Genomic DNA, 16,088 nt, shown 5'->3' with positions numbered 1-16,088 from the left:
CCACGCAGGCACGTCAACAGGTGCGTCAGATGTTTGAGAACGGGGAGCGTGGCTTCAGCGTTCGGAGCATGCACCATGCCCACTCGGACACGTCACCGCTATCCCAAGAGGACTGTGGGAGATGTAGTTCACGGGAGCAGACGATTTAAAGATGACAGTGTAATTGTCACAGCGTGCTCACAGAGATAGCTCGCGTGCCGGCAGCAGCACGCGTGCCATGCGAGTCAGAGCTACATATATATTATTAATTTTATTTAAGTTTTGGTGTATGTAGGTTAGTGTATGAGCACTGCATACATGAGTTCAATGTGCATAGGTTGTATATGTGTACTTTTCTGTATTAAGTGTGTTAAATGTATTGAGGAAGTGCACTATGCATGACTGTGCATGGATTGTATTAGTTCTGTACATGGGGTATATATGGCTCCTTGTAAACTCAGCTCAGGTCAGCGAGTGGATGTACAGGGGTATCAGTAGAGTTACAGAGTTATCAGTGGATGTACAGGGAAACAGTGGATGTACGGGGGGGCATCAGTGGATGTACAGGGAGATTAGATATTAGGAGTAAGTGAGGCAGAGTGCAGGGGGTCAGGCGTAAGTGAGGCAGAGTTCAGGGGGTCAGGAGTAAGTGGGGCAGAGTTTAGGGGTTCAGGAGTAAGTGAGGCAGAGTTCAGGGGGTCAGGAGTAAGTGATGCAGAGTTCAGGGGGTCAGGAGTAAGTGATGCAGAGTTCAGGGGGTCAGGAGTAAGTGATGCAGAGTTCAGGGGGTCAGGAGTAGGTGGTGAAGAGATCAGGGGGTCAGGAGTAAGTGGTGCAGAGTTCAGGGGGTCAGGAGTAAGTGGTGCAGAGTTCAGGGGGTCAGGAGTAAGCGGTGCAGAGTTTAGGGGGTTAGGAGTAAGTGGTGCTGATTTCAGACGGTCAGCAGTAAGCGGTGCACAGATTAGGGGGTCAGGAGTAAATGGTGCAGAGTTCATGGGTCACCATAAATTCTTTTACCCCCCCTCTGCCAGTAAAAATCCACCACCCCCCCCCCCAAACACATGCACAAGCTGGATCTTGCTGTCCTCCACACATAATTGCCCCCCCCCCCCCATCATCACCTTCTGTACTAATATAGATATATACTAACACTAATACTAATAGATATGTACTAATATAGAGGCACCAATGGCTAATAACTATAACAAAGTGCATCAAGCGCATAAAACTGCTGTCCAATTATAGCAAATGTGCAAAAAAATTGTGATGGATAAGCAGAGGGACTATCTGCACGGGGCAGACTTCGTGATCAAGACAGATAATAATCCTCTCACTTACATTCTCAATATGGCCAAGTTGGACACCACCAGTCACAGATGGTTGGCTGCTTTGTCTGAATTCACTTTCGGCACTTCACGCGGATGGGTTGTCAAGAAGACCTCGCTGTCCAGGAGACTCCTCAGAAGTATGGACTCAACTGACACCTGAAGCTGTGCTGGCTCTCTGCCAGAGAGTAGAGTTTAAAGGAAATTGGGGTCTCAGCAGCTGGAGTCTCCAAAGGATATTGCAATGTAACCCAGATTGGGAATGAAGGCCTATCCAAGCTGGACACCTGGGAGCTGACACCGGCTCCTGTAACAGCACGGCGCAGCACTCGGTCGGGTTGGTGAGTCCTGTGGTGGGTGCCCCTCAGTCTGCAGCAGCTAGGAGGGTGGGATTGAGCACCTTGTCCTAAGTCCCCCAGGGTGGCAGACAGGGTGGGTCAGCATGGCATCAGAAACTGGTGTTTCTTTCCCAGACCTCCCTCCAATTGCAACCGGCTCATCTGCAAACAGTGCAGTGCCTTTGGACGCTTTGTCGGCGGTCCTTGATACGTTCGTTGCCAGGGTGGAGCCGGTGTGTGGGTGCAAAGGTGGTAAAAAACGGCCCCTACTCCCTTCCTCCGGGAGAGATCTGACTCAGACTCGGGCCCCGCAGTGACTGGCAACCCCTGCTCTGATGTGTCAGAAGATGCTGACCAGGACCGATCAGACAGTGAGGATGATTCCCCATCCAGGTCCGTGCAAGACAAAGCGCTAGTTGGAGCACTTATCACGGCTGTGCATGATAACCTGAAAATTCAGGATACAGCAGGATCCTCTGCTGAAGTAGCGGTCCCTAAGGTGTTTCCGTATCTGACTTATTTAGACAACTTCACATACAAGGAATGGGATAGCCCGCAACGTACCTTTTCGGTCCCAAAAAGAATGGCGGTGCATTACCCTTTTGAGGAGAGCCTTCTTAAGAAATGGTCGGCTCCCCCAATCGGGGACCTCCCAGTATCCAGGTTAAACAAAGTAACCACGATCCCAGTAGAAGGGACTCCTGCATTTAAGGACCCTACCGACAGGAACGCTGAGGCAGTGGCACATTCCCCGTTTACGGTGGTGGGGTCAGCGATACGACCAGTACTGGCCACAGCATTAGTGTCGCAGACACTTACTGAGTGGGCAAAACTATCGCACCGTGAATTGGAGAAGCAACAGACCTCTTCCTTGCTGATGTCATTGTTCTTGTGCCATTGAAACCTGAGGTAGTTTCTGTGGTCTTCTCTGACAATGAAGCAGTGAAACATCTGTTGAATGTCTGCCATTACTGCTACAGGCTCTTGTCCGAAACAAATTAAGACTCCTATTAGTCAAGTTGGACCCCGTAAGGAGCATGTTGTTGAGAGAAACACCTTTGTACTGAGCACTGGAATCAAAGACAACTCTGATTTGGGCTGGTTTGCGTGGGTAATACACGCCAAAGGATGGAAGGTACCAGCATTCCTCTTTTAGTGGGGTTGCAGGCTCTGCATGATCTCTGTCAAATATATTTTGCATAAAGTCCACAAAGTGCTTTTGCATCTCTGGCTTCCTGCTTACGTTTCGCTTTGAGGAGAATCTACTGATGGCCTGCTGTAATTTGTTGGGCAATCTCTCTCTTGGGAGATGAAAAGGTAGGGGTGCTACCCAGTTACTGGAGTCATCTTAAAAGAAATCCTTGTCCATTACCTTGATGAATTCTTTGTCTTCCATTGAAAGAGCAAGTATGTCATCTTCACTAGTTGCATTAAACACTGTAGAGCCAAAGTCGTCATCATGGCAGGAGAAAGGGCTCGTGTTACCTGAGATACCATGTTGCCATCCGTGGCTGGCTATCTTCTCTTTCACCCAGTAGTGATGTGGGCATGGCTCAAAGTAAGTGTTTCGGCCATTTGGCAGAACATTTGTCTTGAATGACGAAATGTTGGCAGGTCTCTTCATTTTGCCTATACATACATTACCTACGATGACCCACCCTAGATCCATGCACTGGGCAAATGGGACATCTGGGGGTTCACTGACTTGTCTGTGTACCTTGTGAACTCTTAGAATGTCTCTTCCTAATGGAAGAAGGATCTGAACGTCTTTGTCAAGTGGCGGTATCTCATTTGCTATTACCTTCAGGTGAGGGCGGTGGAAAGCAGCAGCTGAAGTGGAGATTTCTTCCCTGTTAGAAGGTATCTGATTGCACTCAACAAGTGTAGGTAGGGGTAATTACAAGTTACCTTTGAGAGAAGATACCATGAGTCCATGAGCCCTTCTTCCAGAAACCTCTGTAGTTCCACTACAGGTACCGAAGGTGTAAGGATGAACATCACCTTTTATTTCAAATAGATTAAACAGTTCTGATTTTGCAAGCGATCTATTGCTCTGATTGTCTAGGATAGCATAGGCCTTTAGAGTCTTTTCTGGTTGGTCCTTGTGGTATATGTTCACCAAGCATGTTTTAGCACAGGACTTATCGCAACAGTCTTTGCCACAAACTTCAGTGCAGGATAAAGAAATGATGGCAGAATTAGGCACTTGGTCTGTATTCTCACTGCCATGCTTTAACCTGGGAGGAGAGCTAGCAGGTTGTGCAGAGCTGGGCTCAAGCGGATGGAGAGCTTGCACATGCTCATGCACATTCAAAGCCACACTCTATGCACTTGATGGACACATTACAGTCCCTTACAAAATGTTCTGTAGAAGCACAGCGCCTGAAACATACCCTAAATGTCTTTAAAACCTCCTTATGCTCTTATGCTCTTCGAGAGGCTTTTTCCTAAAGCAAATACATTTTTTGAGGGGGTGTGGCTTCTTGTAAATAGGACACTCTCTGTTAGGTTTTTCAATCTTCCTACTCTGTCCGTGGCCACAACTGTGGTAGGAGTGGGAAGGATGTCAGTCTTTTTCACGGATACTGGGCCTCTACGGCTTCTATAGTTGCCCTGAAGACTGGTACTCTTAGGAAATGGTGAGAAGAGACTGTACTCACCGTAGGAAAAGCTTGGATCATTCTTGGTTTCTGCGATTTTCCTGATGAAGTTGCAGAAGAATGAGAAAGGAGGGAAGTAAACCTTGTTCTCTTGTTTGTATGATGACCCTAGTTTACACCATTTAAACCATGCGGGAGCTTGAAGACGATTGGATTTACCCCTCTTGCAGTGTCAAGTTAACTGAGCCCTGGTAGTTTTGGGTCTGCCTTGGCTAGCTGAAGCTCGAGGAGAAGGTTACTCTGGAACTCCTTGTTGTCCTTACCAGATATCTTTGGGAAAGTTTGCAGACGCATAAACAAGGCATTTTCTATAGCTTCTGGACTGCCATAACTTTGCTCTAGTCGCTCCCATGCAGCTGTGAGGCCTGCTGTAGGATTGTCCATGAAAACTGATCTTAATTGCTTAAGCAGATAGAGGACAGAGAGGATAGAGATGGCTTTAGCAGACAGAGGACCAAGCCATCTGATCAGCAGATCCAATTCTGCAGCAGCTGTAATGCCAAGATCGCTGATTGCGGTTCTGAAAGCACATTTTCAACTTCTGTAGTTCTCAGGTTGGTCGTCAAAACTTGTAAGACCAGTCTTTGTGAGCTCTCTGCGAAGTATGTACCTCACAAACTCTGCTGTCTCAGTTGTCTCTGCCTTTATGCGAGATGTTGTTGGCTAAATGGTGCTGACTGAACAATCTTTGACATCGTTGTTAAAGGACACGGGGAAATATGATGCAGCAGATGCGTTCAGGTGAGTAGCTTGCTTGAAGTCAGTTGTTCCAATGGTACATTGATTCAAGGTTGTACCGATGATGGGAAATTGATGACTTGCTTGCATTTTGCTCTGATGCTCTGTGACGTAAGGAGGAAGGTTAGGTAGGCAGGCAGGAAATGCATTGGATTGATTTTGCGTGCAGGAAATTGCTTTAACTTGGAGCTGTGAAGGAGTCTCTATGTTGTCAGGAGCGCTGGAGACAATAGAGTGTACACTGCAGTGGCTTAGGACATGTTTGAGGGGATCTTTCATGTCTGCTATGTTTAGGTTGGTTGATGCTGTCTTTGTCACTTGCAACTTCGTCTGCACTGATAGCTTGCTCTAGGACCCTTAACTTTGCCATAGCTGTATCATGTTTACACTGTTCGTGTAAGAATTCTATTGTTGCTCTATGATGTGCCGTCTGAGCTTCCAACTCTGCTCTTTGATTTGCTGTCTGAGCTTCCAACTTTGCTCTTTTTTCTGCATATGCAATCTGCACCTTCCTGGCTTCCACTTCAGTGCAGGCACTAAGTCGCTCACTGAGTGTTGAATATTTTGAACTATGACTTCTGGAAGACCTTTTAGAATGCCTAGTGGAAACATATCTGTGGGTTGCAGTGTCCTGTAGCAGCTCTAACTTTGCTTCTGCCTTTAATTTGGTTTGCTGGTTAAAACTGTCTCTTTCCATATTAAGAGCCTTAAAACTTTTTAATTCCTTGAGTGAAAGTTCTGTGGTCATATTTTGTAAGACATTAATGAACTTGTCACTGGTAAGATGATAGAGCTCATATGAGGCAGAAAGTTGTTTAATGGCGCCCTCTAGTTTCAGTAGTTCACGTTCAACAGACACTATTCGATTCAGAATTTTTTTTTCCCCAATATAGTTTCAAGCTATAAATAAACATTTCGATCCTTAAAGCTTCATAATTCTCCATCACTTTCCAGGTGGGTTTGACTGAGCGTTTGGGTCAGTTGGCTCAGTGTCTTGTGCTGAAGTAGCTGTGGATTCTCATTCAGAGCTGTGGTAACTCATGCTGACACAAACAGACAATGGCTGAGTGATAAGTAGGTATAATCTGTGTGCTGTAATATGATACCATGCAGCCTGGACTAGTTATGAAGCTTCTATGTGCTGCTGTCTCATTCTTTCTTGCAATGAGGGCAATAAATCTTGTCTGTATCAGTACTGTCATGCAGAAATCTTGCAATTAGGCTGTGGAACTCCGTTTTTCTACTGTTCTGACTCAACTACAAGGCAATAACTTTATCTTCAGCTTCACATATAGCTTACATGGCCCGATGATCTATTTATCCCTTGCATCAATTCAGACAGCTTAACTCAATGAATAAACTCACTGTATGGAAAGACAGACAATCAATCCTCTGGAATGTTCCATTTAATGATGGATATTCATAGGTAGAAAAATGTTGAAACTGTAAGCCACATGTAAAGATGTTACAGCAATGAGGACAATGTGCACAATGAATCAGTGAGAGGAAGGGCAGGAGAATATACAGAACTATGGTGTGAGAGAGAGTTCAGATAAACAGAGGGAACAAATCTTAAAAACACAGAGCATAATAATTCACATCGTGTAACACAACACAGACCAAGGCCCTAAAGCGTAAGGCCCGATTAGGAGAGCCGCGTTTATAAGCCAAGAGGGCTACATATTGTTTATTTTGGTAGCAGGACTGAAATGCTGAATACCCCTGTGAGGGAATTTACTTTGTTTGTTCTGAACTTTCTTTTAAATAAAAGTGGGCAAATCCAGCTGTGAAATGGAAAAGCTTAGATCATTCTTGGCTTCTGCGATTGGTGGTGTCCCTAAAGCTTTACCCTTGGAGTGAACCCCCTACAGTATGGAAATGTCTAAATGAGAACACAGCCTAAATGGTAACACTGACATGACACACATTGCTGCGCATTTTTGAAACACATGGCAAAGAGTGCATTTTTTTTATTGCAGGTTGCCATGTGCTCAGAAACATGCAAATGCAAATAAATGGTAATGCAAGTGTAGCACTGACTCCTGAAGGAGCGGCTGAATTTATTGGGCTTACCATTACCTTCTTCACTTCGTATGCATCTAGGGGTTTCCCAATGTAGATGGCCCAAAAACTGCAGAGACTGACGACAGATCCACTTAAAGGGATTTTTATTTGCGAAAAGTAGTTAACAACACAGTCCCTCAGCATAGGATCAGAGGGTTTAGGGTACTCTTAATGTTAAATTCAGTATGAACCAGTCTCTCACTTTGAATAAATCCAGAGAATAGCCATTCACAACTGGATCCTCACCCTAATTAGATAGTCCTTCTCTTACCAGGCCTATCAGCCAACAGGGTGCATTAGTTAGGAATAAGTCTCTGCCACAGACTTTGCTATAGAACACGTAAGGGAAACTTGAAAGCTTGTAGAACACTCGTGTGGTACCAGTATCTTGCAGCCAGTCCGGCTATACCACACAAGATTGGATTCACTTAGGTCCTTCAACTCATCCAGGCTCTTGTTGAGAAGCCAACCCTTGTGTGGCCTTCTCCCGAAGAGTCCTCCCCTGGATAACTTCACAGTTGCTGGGCCTCTCCACTAACCGAGATGGTACTGGACCACCTCCGAATCCTCCTTTGTTTCCTCGCCTCGGGCTAGCCAGCCCCGAGATGTAAAGGCGAGTGGATCCGCACCTCAGGACATGGATGTCCTGGGGGCTGGTCAGGAGGACCAGGACCATGCAGTCAGAACATACTTCTGGACCGGAACCCCGAAACATGTGACATCCACACCTTAAGTACCCCCTCCCAGAAAACACAGCAAGAGCGACACTCCAACTGGGCTGGTTCAGAGAGAGAGTAACCTTTATGCACCCAACTAGACTGTGTTTCAATGCCTGCCAAAAGTGACAGCGCCCACCATGGCCAGGCAGAACACCCTGCAGTCCAGTCAGACTGATACTGAGGACAAAAATTTAGAACAATTATACCCATACCAAACTGTGGTTTGAGGGGTAACATTAAATTGCAAAAACATATAGTGTGTGCTCTTCAGGAGGCGGCGCTACACAAGCAAACAGCACGTTGCCACGCGTATTTAAAATGCTCACCAAAGAGTGCTTTTATCTTGCGAGTTGCCATGCATTTGGCAAAACGCGCAGATGCGAACAAATGGTAACACAAGTATGATGTGCGTTGCCACACATGCGTTACCCTGTGTTTTTTAAATGCACAACAAAGTGCGTGTTTTCTGTGCTGGTTGTATTTGGAACCATGTTATACATTGCATGCACATAAAGCATGCTTTTTTTATTTCGGGTTGCCATCCGTTTGGAAACAGGCAGATAACGCAAATGTGATTTTGGCAAAGCGTTTTCTTTCAGGTTGTAATGCGCTCCGAAATGTGCAGATAAGAATGCAGCCTAAATGGTAATAAAAGTGCGACTTGAATTGCTGCGCATTTTAGAAAAGCATATCAAAGTGTCTGTTTTCTATGCTGGTTGCCATGCATTCAGAAACACGCAGCTGCAACCTCAGCCTAAATGACACTGAGAGCAACGCGTGTTTGGCGGGCATAGCCATGGTTTTTCTGTGTGGGTTGCATGATGCAAGCATGCATGAGTGCCCTCTTAGCAAGCGGCAGTGGGGGGAGAGGAAGATCAGGGCTGCTTTCTGCAAAACCATTACACAGAGCAGGGAAGTATGACATGTTTATTATTTTTTAGAAATGTAAAAAATTTGCCTTTTGAATCACTTTAATTTTCTGACTAAAGTTCCACTTCCTGCGTGTTCCCTCTTCACTGCAGAGAGAAATGGAGTGTAGGCAGGGATAACAATTCCATTCCTCCCCCAATCACCACCCACATGAAGGCCCAGAAATACCCATCCACTTCAACTCCCACAGCTGCCACAAGTGACTCCCATAGCTCATCCTGAAACTACAGAGGCTCAAAGGATCATGGGACATGTAGTATCAGGACTGGCAAAGCAAGGAAACAAGCAGTCAAGGAGAACGTAGAAATTCAGCCAGGAGGAGTGACATCACAGACACAGAAACTTGTTTTAAACAGCTAAAGTAGGTAAGATACAGATAAACTGACACTGGGGTTGTGATTAATTTACATGCACAATGCATCTGTTTTGGGGAGGAAAAGCTGGAGTTCTTCTTTAAGAATTAATTTTCATATCTTTTTTATGGTTACTTCTGTCTATTCTGCCTACATATTATGCCCCAATAGTAGATATACCCTCACATTAAAAAAAAAGTTTCAAAAGTTTCTGCAAAAATGTGGCATGTTGATAAATTTTTCCATGCAGTTATTCTTATATTGTACACTTACTGTTATATCTTCAAACATGTAAAAGTATCTTTGTAAAAGAAAATGTAAAACTTACCAAGATCACCTTGACGGACATCCGTTCTTGAAGCACCGCCTAATATAAACTCTGGGTCCTTTACAATTTCCTAGAAAAGACAATACAGTGGCATAAATGTGTGTTTTTGTTTTTTCACTTAACCACTTTAATACAGGGCATTTATACAACCTCCCTTCCCCAGAACAATTTTTAGCTTTCAGCGCTCTCACATTTCCAATTAATGCCAATTACTCAACACTGCAACACTGTACCCAAATAAAAATGTTATCATTTCTTTCTTTTGGTGATATTTAATCACCCCATTTTGGAAAGAAAACACACCAACCTCTATTCTATGAGGCATAATGAGACTTTTTAACAGTTCATTTTTTCAAGTCTTTTCACAGTTCAAGTCTTCGGAAAACATGGAAAGAAAGTGAAAACATTTTTTTTTTTTTTTTTTACACAAAGTGGCCAGTTTATAAGATATTTCTAACACAGCATGTACATAGCAAAAATGACACCCCAAAATACATTCTGCTACTTATTCTGAGTATGGCGATACCACATGTGTATGGCTTTTACACAGCCTGTCCACATACAAAAACCCAACATGCAGGGAGCACCGTTAGGCATTCTAGGAGCATAAATGTCACCTCTAATTTCCTAATGACCTATTACATTTGTGAAGGCCCTGGAGCACAAGGACAATGGAATTGTCAAGTATATTCTATGAAGCATTAGGGGTCTTTTGAACGGTTCATTTTTATATACAAGTCTTCAGAAAACGTGGAAAGAAAATGAAAATCTTTTTTTTTACACAAATGTATCCATTTATAAGATATTTCTAACACTTAGCATGTATATAGCAAAAACTACACCCCAAAACCCATTCTGCTGCTCCTCCTGAGTATGACGATACCACATGTGTGAGACTTTTACACAGCCTGGCCATATACAGAGGCCCAACATTGAAGTAGTACCTTCAGGCGTTCTAGGAGCATACATTACACATCTCATTTCAAACTTTTGAAGGTCCTGGAGCACCAGGACTAGGGATGAGCCGAACACCCCCCCGGTTCGGTTCGCACCAGAACTTTCGAACGGACCCCAAATTTGTACGAACGTTAGAACCCCATTGAAGTCTATGGGACTCAAACGTTCGAAATTAAAAGTGTTAATTTTAACGGCTAATATGCAAGATGCTGTCCTAAAAAGGGTTTGGGGACCTGGCTCCTGCCCCAGGGGACATGGGTCAATGTTTTTAAAAATGGCCGTTATGGCGGGAGCACTGATTTTAATGACGATTAAAGTGAAAAAAAAAAGTGAAATATTCCTTTAAATATCATGCCTGGGGGGTGTCTATAGTAAGCCTGTGAAGTACCACGTGTTTCCTGTGTTTAGAACAGTCCCTGCACAAAATGACATTTAATGGAAATAACGTCATTTCAAACTGCTTGCGGTTTTAATGTTATATCTGGTTCCTGCAATATGGTTGAAAATCATTGAGAAAAATGGCATGGGTAGCCCTCCCTGCCCATTACCAGCCCCTTTGGGTCTTGTACGGATATTAAGGGGAACCCCGTACCCATATTAAAAAAAGGAAATACGTGTGGCCCCCAGGCCCTATATAATCAGAACAGCAGTATACAGGCGGTGCAAACAAGACAGGGACTGTGTAGATTTGTTGTGTTAAGTTAAATCTGTTTGTAATTTTCAACTGGTACATTTAGCTCCAGTCAAAAAAACAATTTTTAAGCTTTTTGGAAAACATAGGGAAGGGTTATCACCCCTGTATATTTTGTTTTGCCGTCCATCTTTTTTCATCTCACTTGATGTTGTCTCCTTCCGTTTGCAGTAGGAGATGTTTGTAAGTTGGATGTTTGAAAGTAGGGGCCTGCCCTATATGCTCTGCAGAAATGGCGGAACAAGGTGTTGGTTCTGCCACAACATTGTAAGCCCTCAAAGTGACTCTTGGTGGGCGCTGGAGCGCCCTGCTGTGAACGATTATATCAAGAATTACATGCCATTGTTGAACAGTGGTAGAATAATTGACCTTTGGTGGTTGTGGTGCTGGTGCCACAACACTATAAGTCCTCACAGTTACTCTGGGTGGGCACAGGAACAGGCCCTCCTGTGGAATATTATATCAAGAATTGTAATTACATGTCCCTGTTAAACAGGGGCAGAAAAATTGGGCCTTAGGCACTGGTGCTGGTGCCACAACACTGCAACCTCTCCCATATACTCTAGTTTTAGTGCAGGAATTAGCCCTGCTGCAAAGCATTGCATCAAAAATTGTAATTAAACGCCCCTGTTAAACAGGGGCAGAAAAATTGGGCTGATGGCATCACCCAGAACCAAAAATGTTCTTCCAACATATCAGCGGAGGAGGAAGAGGATCGACAATCAACATAACAGGACAGTCACTCAGCATCAGCATAGGCAGTCTTGAAGGGATGTGATATTTCCAAAAAAATTATTTGGTTACATCAGCTTCAGGTGCTTGGTAGCTGTGGGTGATCCAAGACTGATTCATCTTGATGAAGGTCAGTCGATCAACTGATTCGGTGGACAGGCGCACCCTGTGATCGGTAACAAAGCCACCAGCAGCACTGAAGGTGCGTTCCGAAAGAATGCTGGATGCAGGACAAGCCAGTAGCTCAATTGCATACTGTGCAAGCTCTGGCCAGTGATCCATCCTCAAGACCCAGTATGCCAGAGGATTTTCGGTGGGAAAGGTGTCCAAGTCTGACATTGCCCCTAGGTATTCCTGCACCATATAAATCAGACGCTGGCAATGGTTGCTGGAACCGATCATACCTTGGGCTGCGGACTAAAAAATTGCCTGAAAGCATCGGTCAGACGGCCACCTTCTCCACCGCTCCTTCTGACCGATGCCTCAGCAACACGTTGTCCAGGACCAGGAGTTTGTAACCTCCCAGTCTCTGGAAATGTGTTGCACAGACCTTTCTGCAAGGCCTCCCGGAGATGTCTCATCCTCTGCTCCCTCTGCGACGGCAAGATAAGGTCGGCAACCTTACCCTTGTACCGTGGATCAAGGAGAGTGGCCAGCCAGTAATGGTCCCTCTTCTTGATCCGAAGAATACGAGGATCTATCCGCAGGCTTTGCAGGATCAGGGAGGCCATGCAGCGTAGGTTAGCTGAGGCATTCGGTCCGGAGTCCTCTGGGTCACTAAGGACAACATGATCCGCAGCTACCTCCTCCCAGCTACGTACAAGTCCACGGTTTCTTGGGACTGTAAATCATCCCTACAAGACTGCTGCTGCTGGTGAGTGCCAGCCTCCACCTCCATGCTGACACAATCATCCTCCTCCTCCTCCTCCTCCTCTTCCTGTGTGATGGGTGGCACAGCAGGAACACTGTCTGGATAAAGGGGGCCTTGAGAGGCAAGGAAGTCCTCCTCTTCCTGCCTCTGTTCTGCCTCAAGTGCCCTGTCCATTATTCCACGCAGCGTATGCTCCAAGAGGTGGACAAGAGGTACAGTGTCACTGATGCATGCACTGTCACTGCTCACCATCCTTGTGGCCTCCTCAAACGGTGACAGGACAGTGCATGCATCCCTGATCATGCCCCACTGGCGTGGTGAGAAAATACTGAGCTCCCCTGACCCTGTCCTGGTGCCGTAGTCGCACAGGTACTCATTGATGGCCCTCTGCTGCGTGTGCAGCCGCTGCGGCATGGCCAACGTTGAGTTCCACCTGGTGGGCATGTCACATATAAGGTGGTTCTTGGGCAGGTTCAACTCCTTTTGGAGCTCAGCCAGCCGAGCACAGGCATCAAATGATCGGCGGAAATGCACACAGACTTTCCTGGCCTGCTTCAGGACATCCTGTAAGCCCGGGTACCTGCCCAAGAACCGCTGCACCACCAGGTTAAGGACGTGAGCCACACAGGGCACATGGGTCAGTTGTCCCTGTCGGAGGGAGGAGAGGAGGTTGGTGCTATTGTCGCAAACCACCATTCCTAGCTTAAGCTGGCGTGGCGTCAACCACCTCTCGGCCTGCCCCTGCAGAGCTGACAAAACATCCGCCCCAGTGTGGCTCCTGTCCCCCAAACAAACCAGCGCAAGCACGGCATGGCATCGTTTTTCCTGCGTACTTGCGTCGCCCCTGGAACGCCTACGGAGCACCGCTGGTTCTGAGGACAGAGCACTGGAAAAGGCCATGGAGGAAGAAGAAGAGGAGGGGGTGGAGGAGAGAGGTGTGTCACAACCAATAGTAGCATTTTGGAGGCGTGGTGGCGGAACAACCTCCAACACTACTGCACCTTGTCCTGCATCCTTCCCAGCTGCCAGAAGAGTGACCCAATGGGCCGTGAAAGACAGGTAACGTCCCTGTCCATGCCTGCTGGACCATGAGTCAGCGGTAATATGCACCTTACCGCTGACCGCCCTGTCCAGCGAGGCAAGGACATTGCCTTCCACATGCCGGTAGAGAGCAGGAATCGCCTTCCATGAGAAAAAGTGGCGTTTGGGGACCTGTCACTGAGGAACCGCAAGTTGTACATACTCACAGAAGGGGGCCGAGTCTACCAACTAAAAAGGCAGCAGTTGAAGTGCTAGCAATTTAGCCAAGCTAGCATTCAACCGCTGGGCATGTGGATGGCTGGGAGTGAACTTCTTTCGCCGGTCCAGCAGCTGGGGCAGGGACATTTGCCTGCTATAATCAGACGTGGGTGTACTGCTAGCAGAGTGCCCGGAAGCACTTGGCTGTGACACACCTAATTCTACACCTTCATTCCTCTCAGAGCAGGTTTCAGAGAGGACTGAAGGTCTAGTGGGGTTGGAGATCCCAGCTGATGAGGAGCAAGGAGAGGTCCGCGTTGTTCTTTGGTGTGGGTCTTTGAGGTATGCTTGCCAACGAGCTGCATGGCAGGTCAACATATGTCAGGTCAAGCATGTGGTGCCCAAGCGGCTGATGTTTTGGCCACGCGAGATACGCTTGAGACATATGTTGCAAATAGCAGCAGTGCGATCTGATGCACTCGTCTCAAAAAAGGCCCACACCAAAGAACTTTTAGAATAACGCGCAGAGGCAGCGCCCTGCACAGGCGGAGCTCTGCGGTGTGATTCAGTCGGTGTGCTGCCCCTAAGCTGGCCCCCGGAGGGCATCCTGCCTCGTTGGACATGTGCCTCCTCCTCCTCCTCTCTCCTACCAGGCACCCATGTGGAGTCAGTGCCCTCATCATCCCCTCCCTCTTCATCGCTGGAGCAAACCTGGCAGTATGCTGCAGCTTGTGGAACATGACTGCCAGATTGCTGTCCTTCTTGAGCATCCCCTCTCTCTGCATTCACGCTACTGCCTTCCTCTAGCTGAGTATCATCATCAGAGCCTACAAAACACTGGGCCTCCTCCTGGAGCATGTACCCAACACTGTGCTCAAAGAGTTCAGGAGACTCCTCAGAAGGACGTGGTGGGTCTAGGGAAGGAGTCACTGATGATGACATTGAGAGGAGGGAATATGATGCGTTGGCAGCTGCTTTGCTAGTACCCTGAGACTGGGTGAGAAAGGATGAGGAGGATGAAGAGGGCTTGGTCATCCACTCTACCAAGTCGTTGGCATGTTGCGGCTCAACATGTCCAGCTGTCGAAAAGAAGGACAAGCGTGTCCCATGGCCATGTGCTGATGATGACGATGCACCGCGTCCACGACCAGCACTGTTGTCTCTAGACACAGAGCCTGCTTGCCCTCTTTTATCGGCTCGCGCCTGTCTGCCTCTCCTTGCTGGCCTTCCAGACATGGTAATGGCCTGAAGGGAGTTGGGAAAACCAGCAATTGGGTAGTGTATATTGTGCTGGAGGCACACACAACTTCCACTAACTCCTGCAGATGACAGATGGCTCAAATAGAGAAGAGCTATGTAGGTGGATATAGCGGTGTATACTGGGTTCAGAGCACGCAGAATCTCCTACCACTGACTGCAAGCTCTATTTAAAACGAGCAAGATAGCTAGCTACATAGATGGATATAGCGGTGTATACTGGGTTCAGAGCACGCAGAATCTCCTACCACTGACTGCAAGCTCTATTTAAAACGAGCAAGATAGCTAGCTATATAGATGGATATAGCGGTGTATACTGGGTTCAGAGCACGCAGACAGCACGCACAATCTCCTACCACTGACTGCAAGCTCTATTAAAAAAGAGAAATATAGCTAGCTATATAAGTAAATATAGCGGTGTATAATGGGTTCAGAGTACGCAGACAGCACGCACAATCTCCTACCACTGACTGCAAGCTCTATTAAAAAAGAGAAATATAGCTAGCTATATAGGTGAATATAGCGGTGTATACTGGGTTCAGAGCACGCAGACAGCAAGCACAATCTCCTATCACTGACTGCAAGCTCTATTTAAAATGAGCAAGATAGTTAGCTATATAGGTGGATATAGCGGTGTATACTGGGTCCAGAGCACGCAGACAGCACGCACAATCTCCTACCACTGACTGCAAGCTCTATTTAAAACGAGCAAGATAGTTAGCTATATAGGTGGATATAGCGGTGTATACTGGGTTCAGAGCACGCAGACAGCACGCACAATCTCCTACCACTGACTGCAAGCTCTATTAAAAAAGAGAAATATAGCTAGCTATATAGGTGAATATAGCGGTGTATACTGCGGTCAGGGCACGCAGACAGCACGCACAATCTCCTACCACTGACTGCA

The 16,088-nt window shown here is 46.5% G+C and overlaps 1 protein-coding gene across 1 annotated transcript in view; it reads right to left on the bottom strand.

Moving 5' to 3' along the window:
* CAPN9 (calpain 9) overlaps positions 1–16,088 on the bottom strand; it is a 1,247,204-nt gene that overhangs the window by 1,131,140 nt on the left and 99,976 nt on the right. Inside the window, exon 2 of the mRNA XM_077486535.1 lies at positions 9,435–9,504. Within this exon, the coding sequence (XP_077342661.1) occupies positions 9,435–9,504 (70 nt within the window). The remainder of the gene's footprint in view (positions 1–9,434; positions 9,505–16,088) is intronic.

Source organism: Lithobates pipiens, unplaced genomic scaffold (assembly GCF_037356315.1).
Source record: "Lithobates pipiens isolate NorthernLeopardFrog02 unplaced genomic scaffold, aLitPip1_a1.2 Scaffold_18, whole genome shotgun sequence".
NCBI classification, from domain to species: Eukaryota; Metazoa; Chordata; class Amphibia; order Anura; family Ranidae; genus Lithobates; species Lithobates pipiens.
The sequence above is the reverse complement of the archived record's forward strand: the minus strand, read 5'-3'. Positions and strand labels throughout refer to the sequence as shown.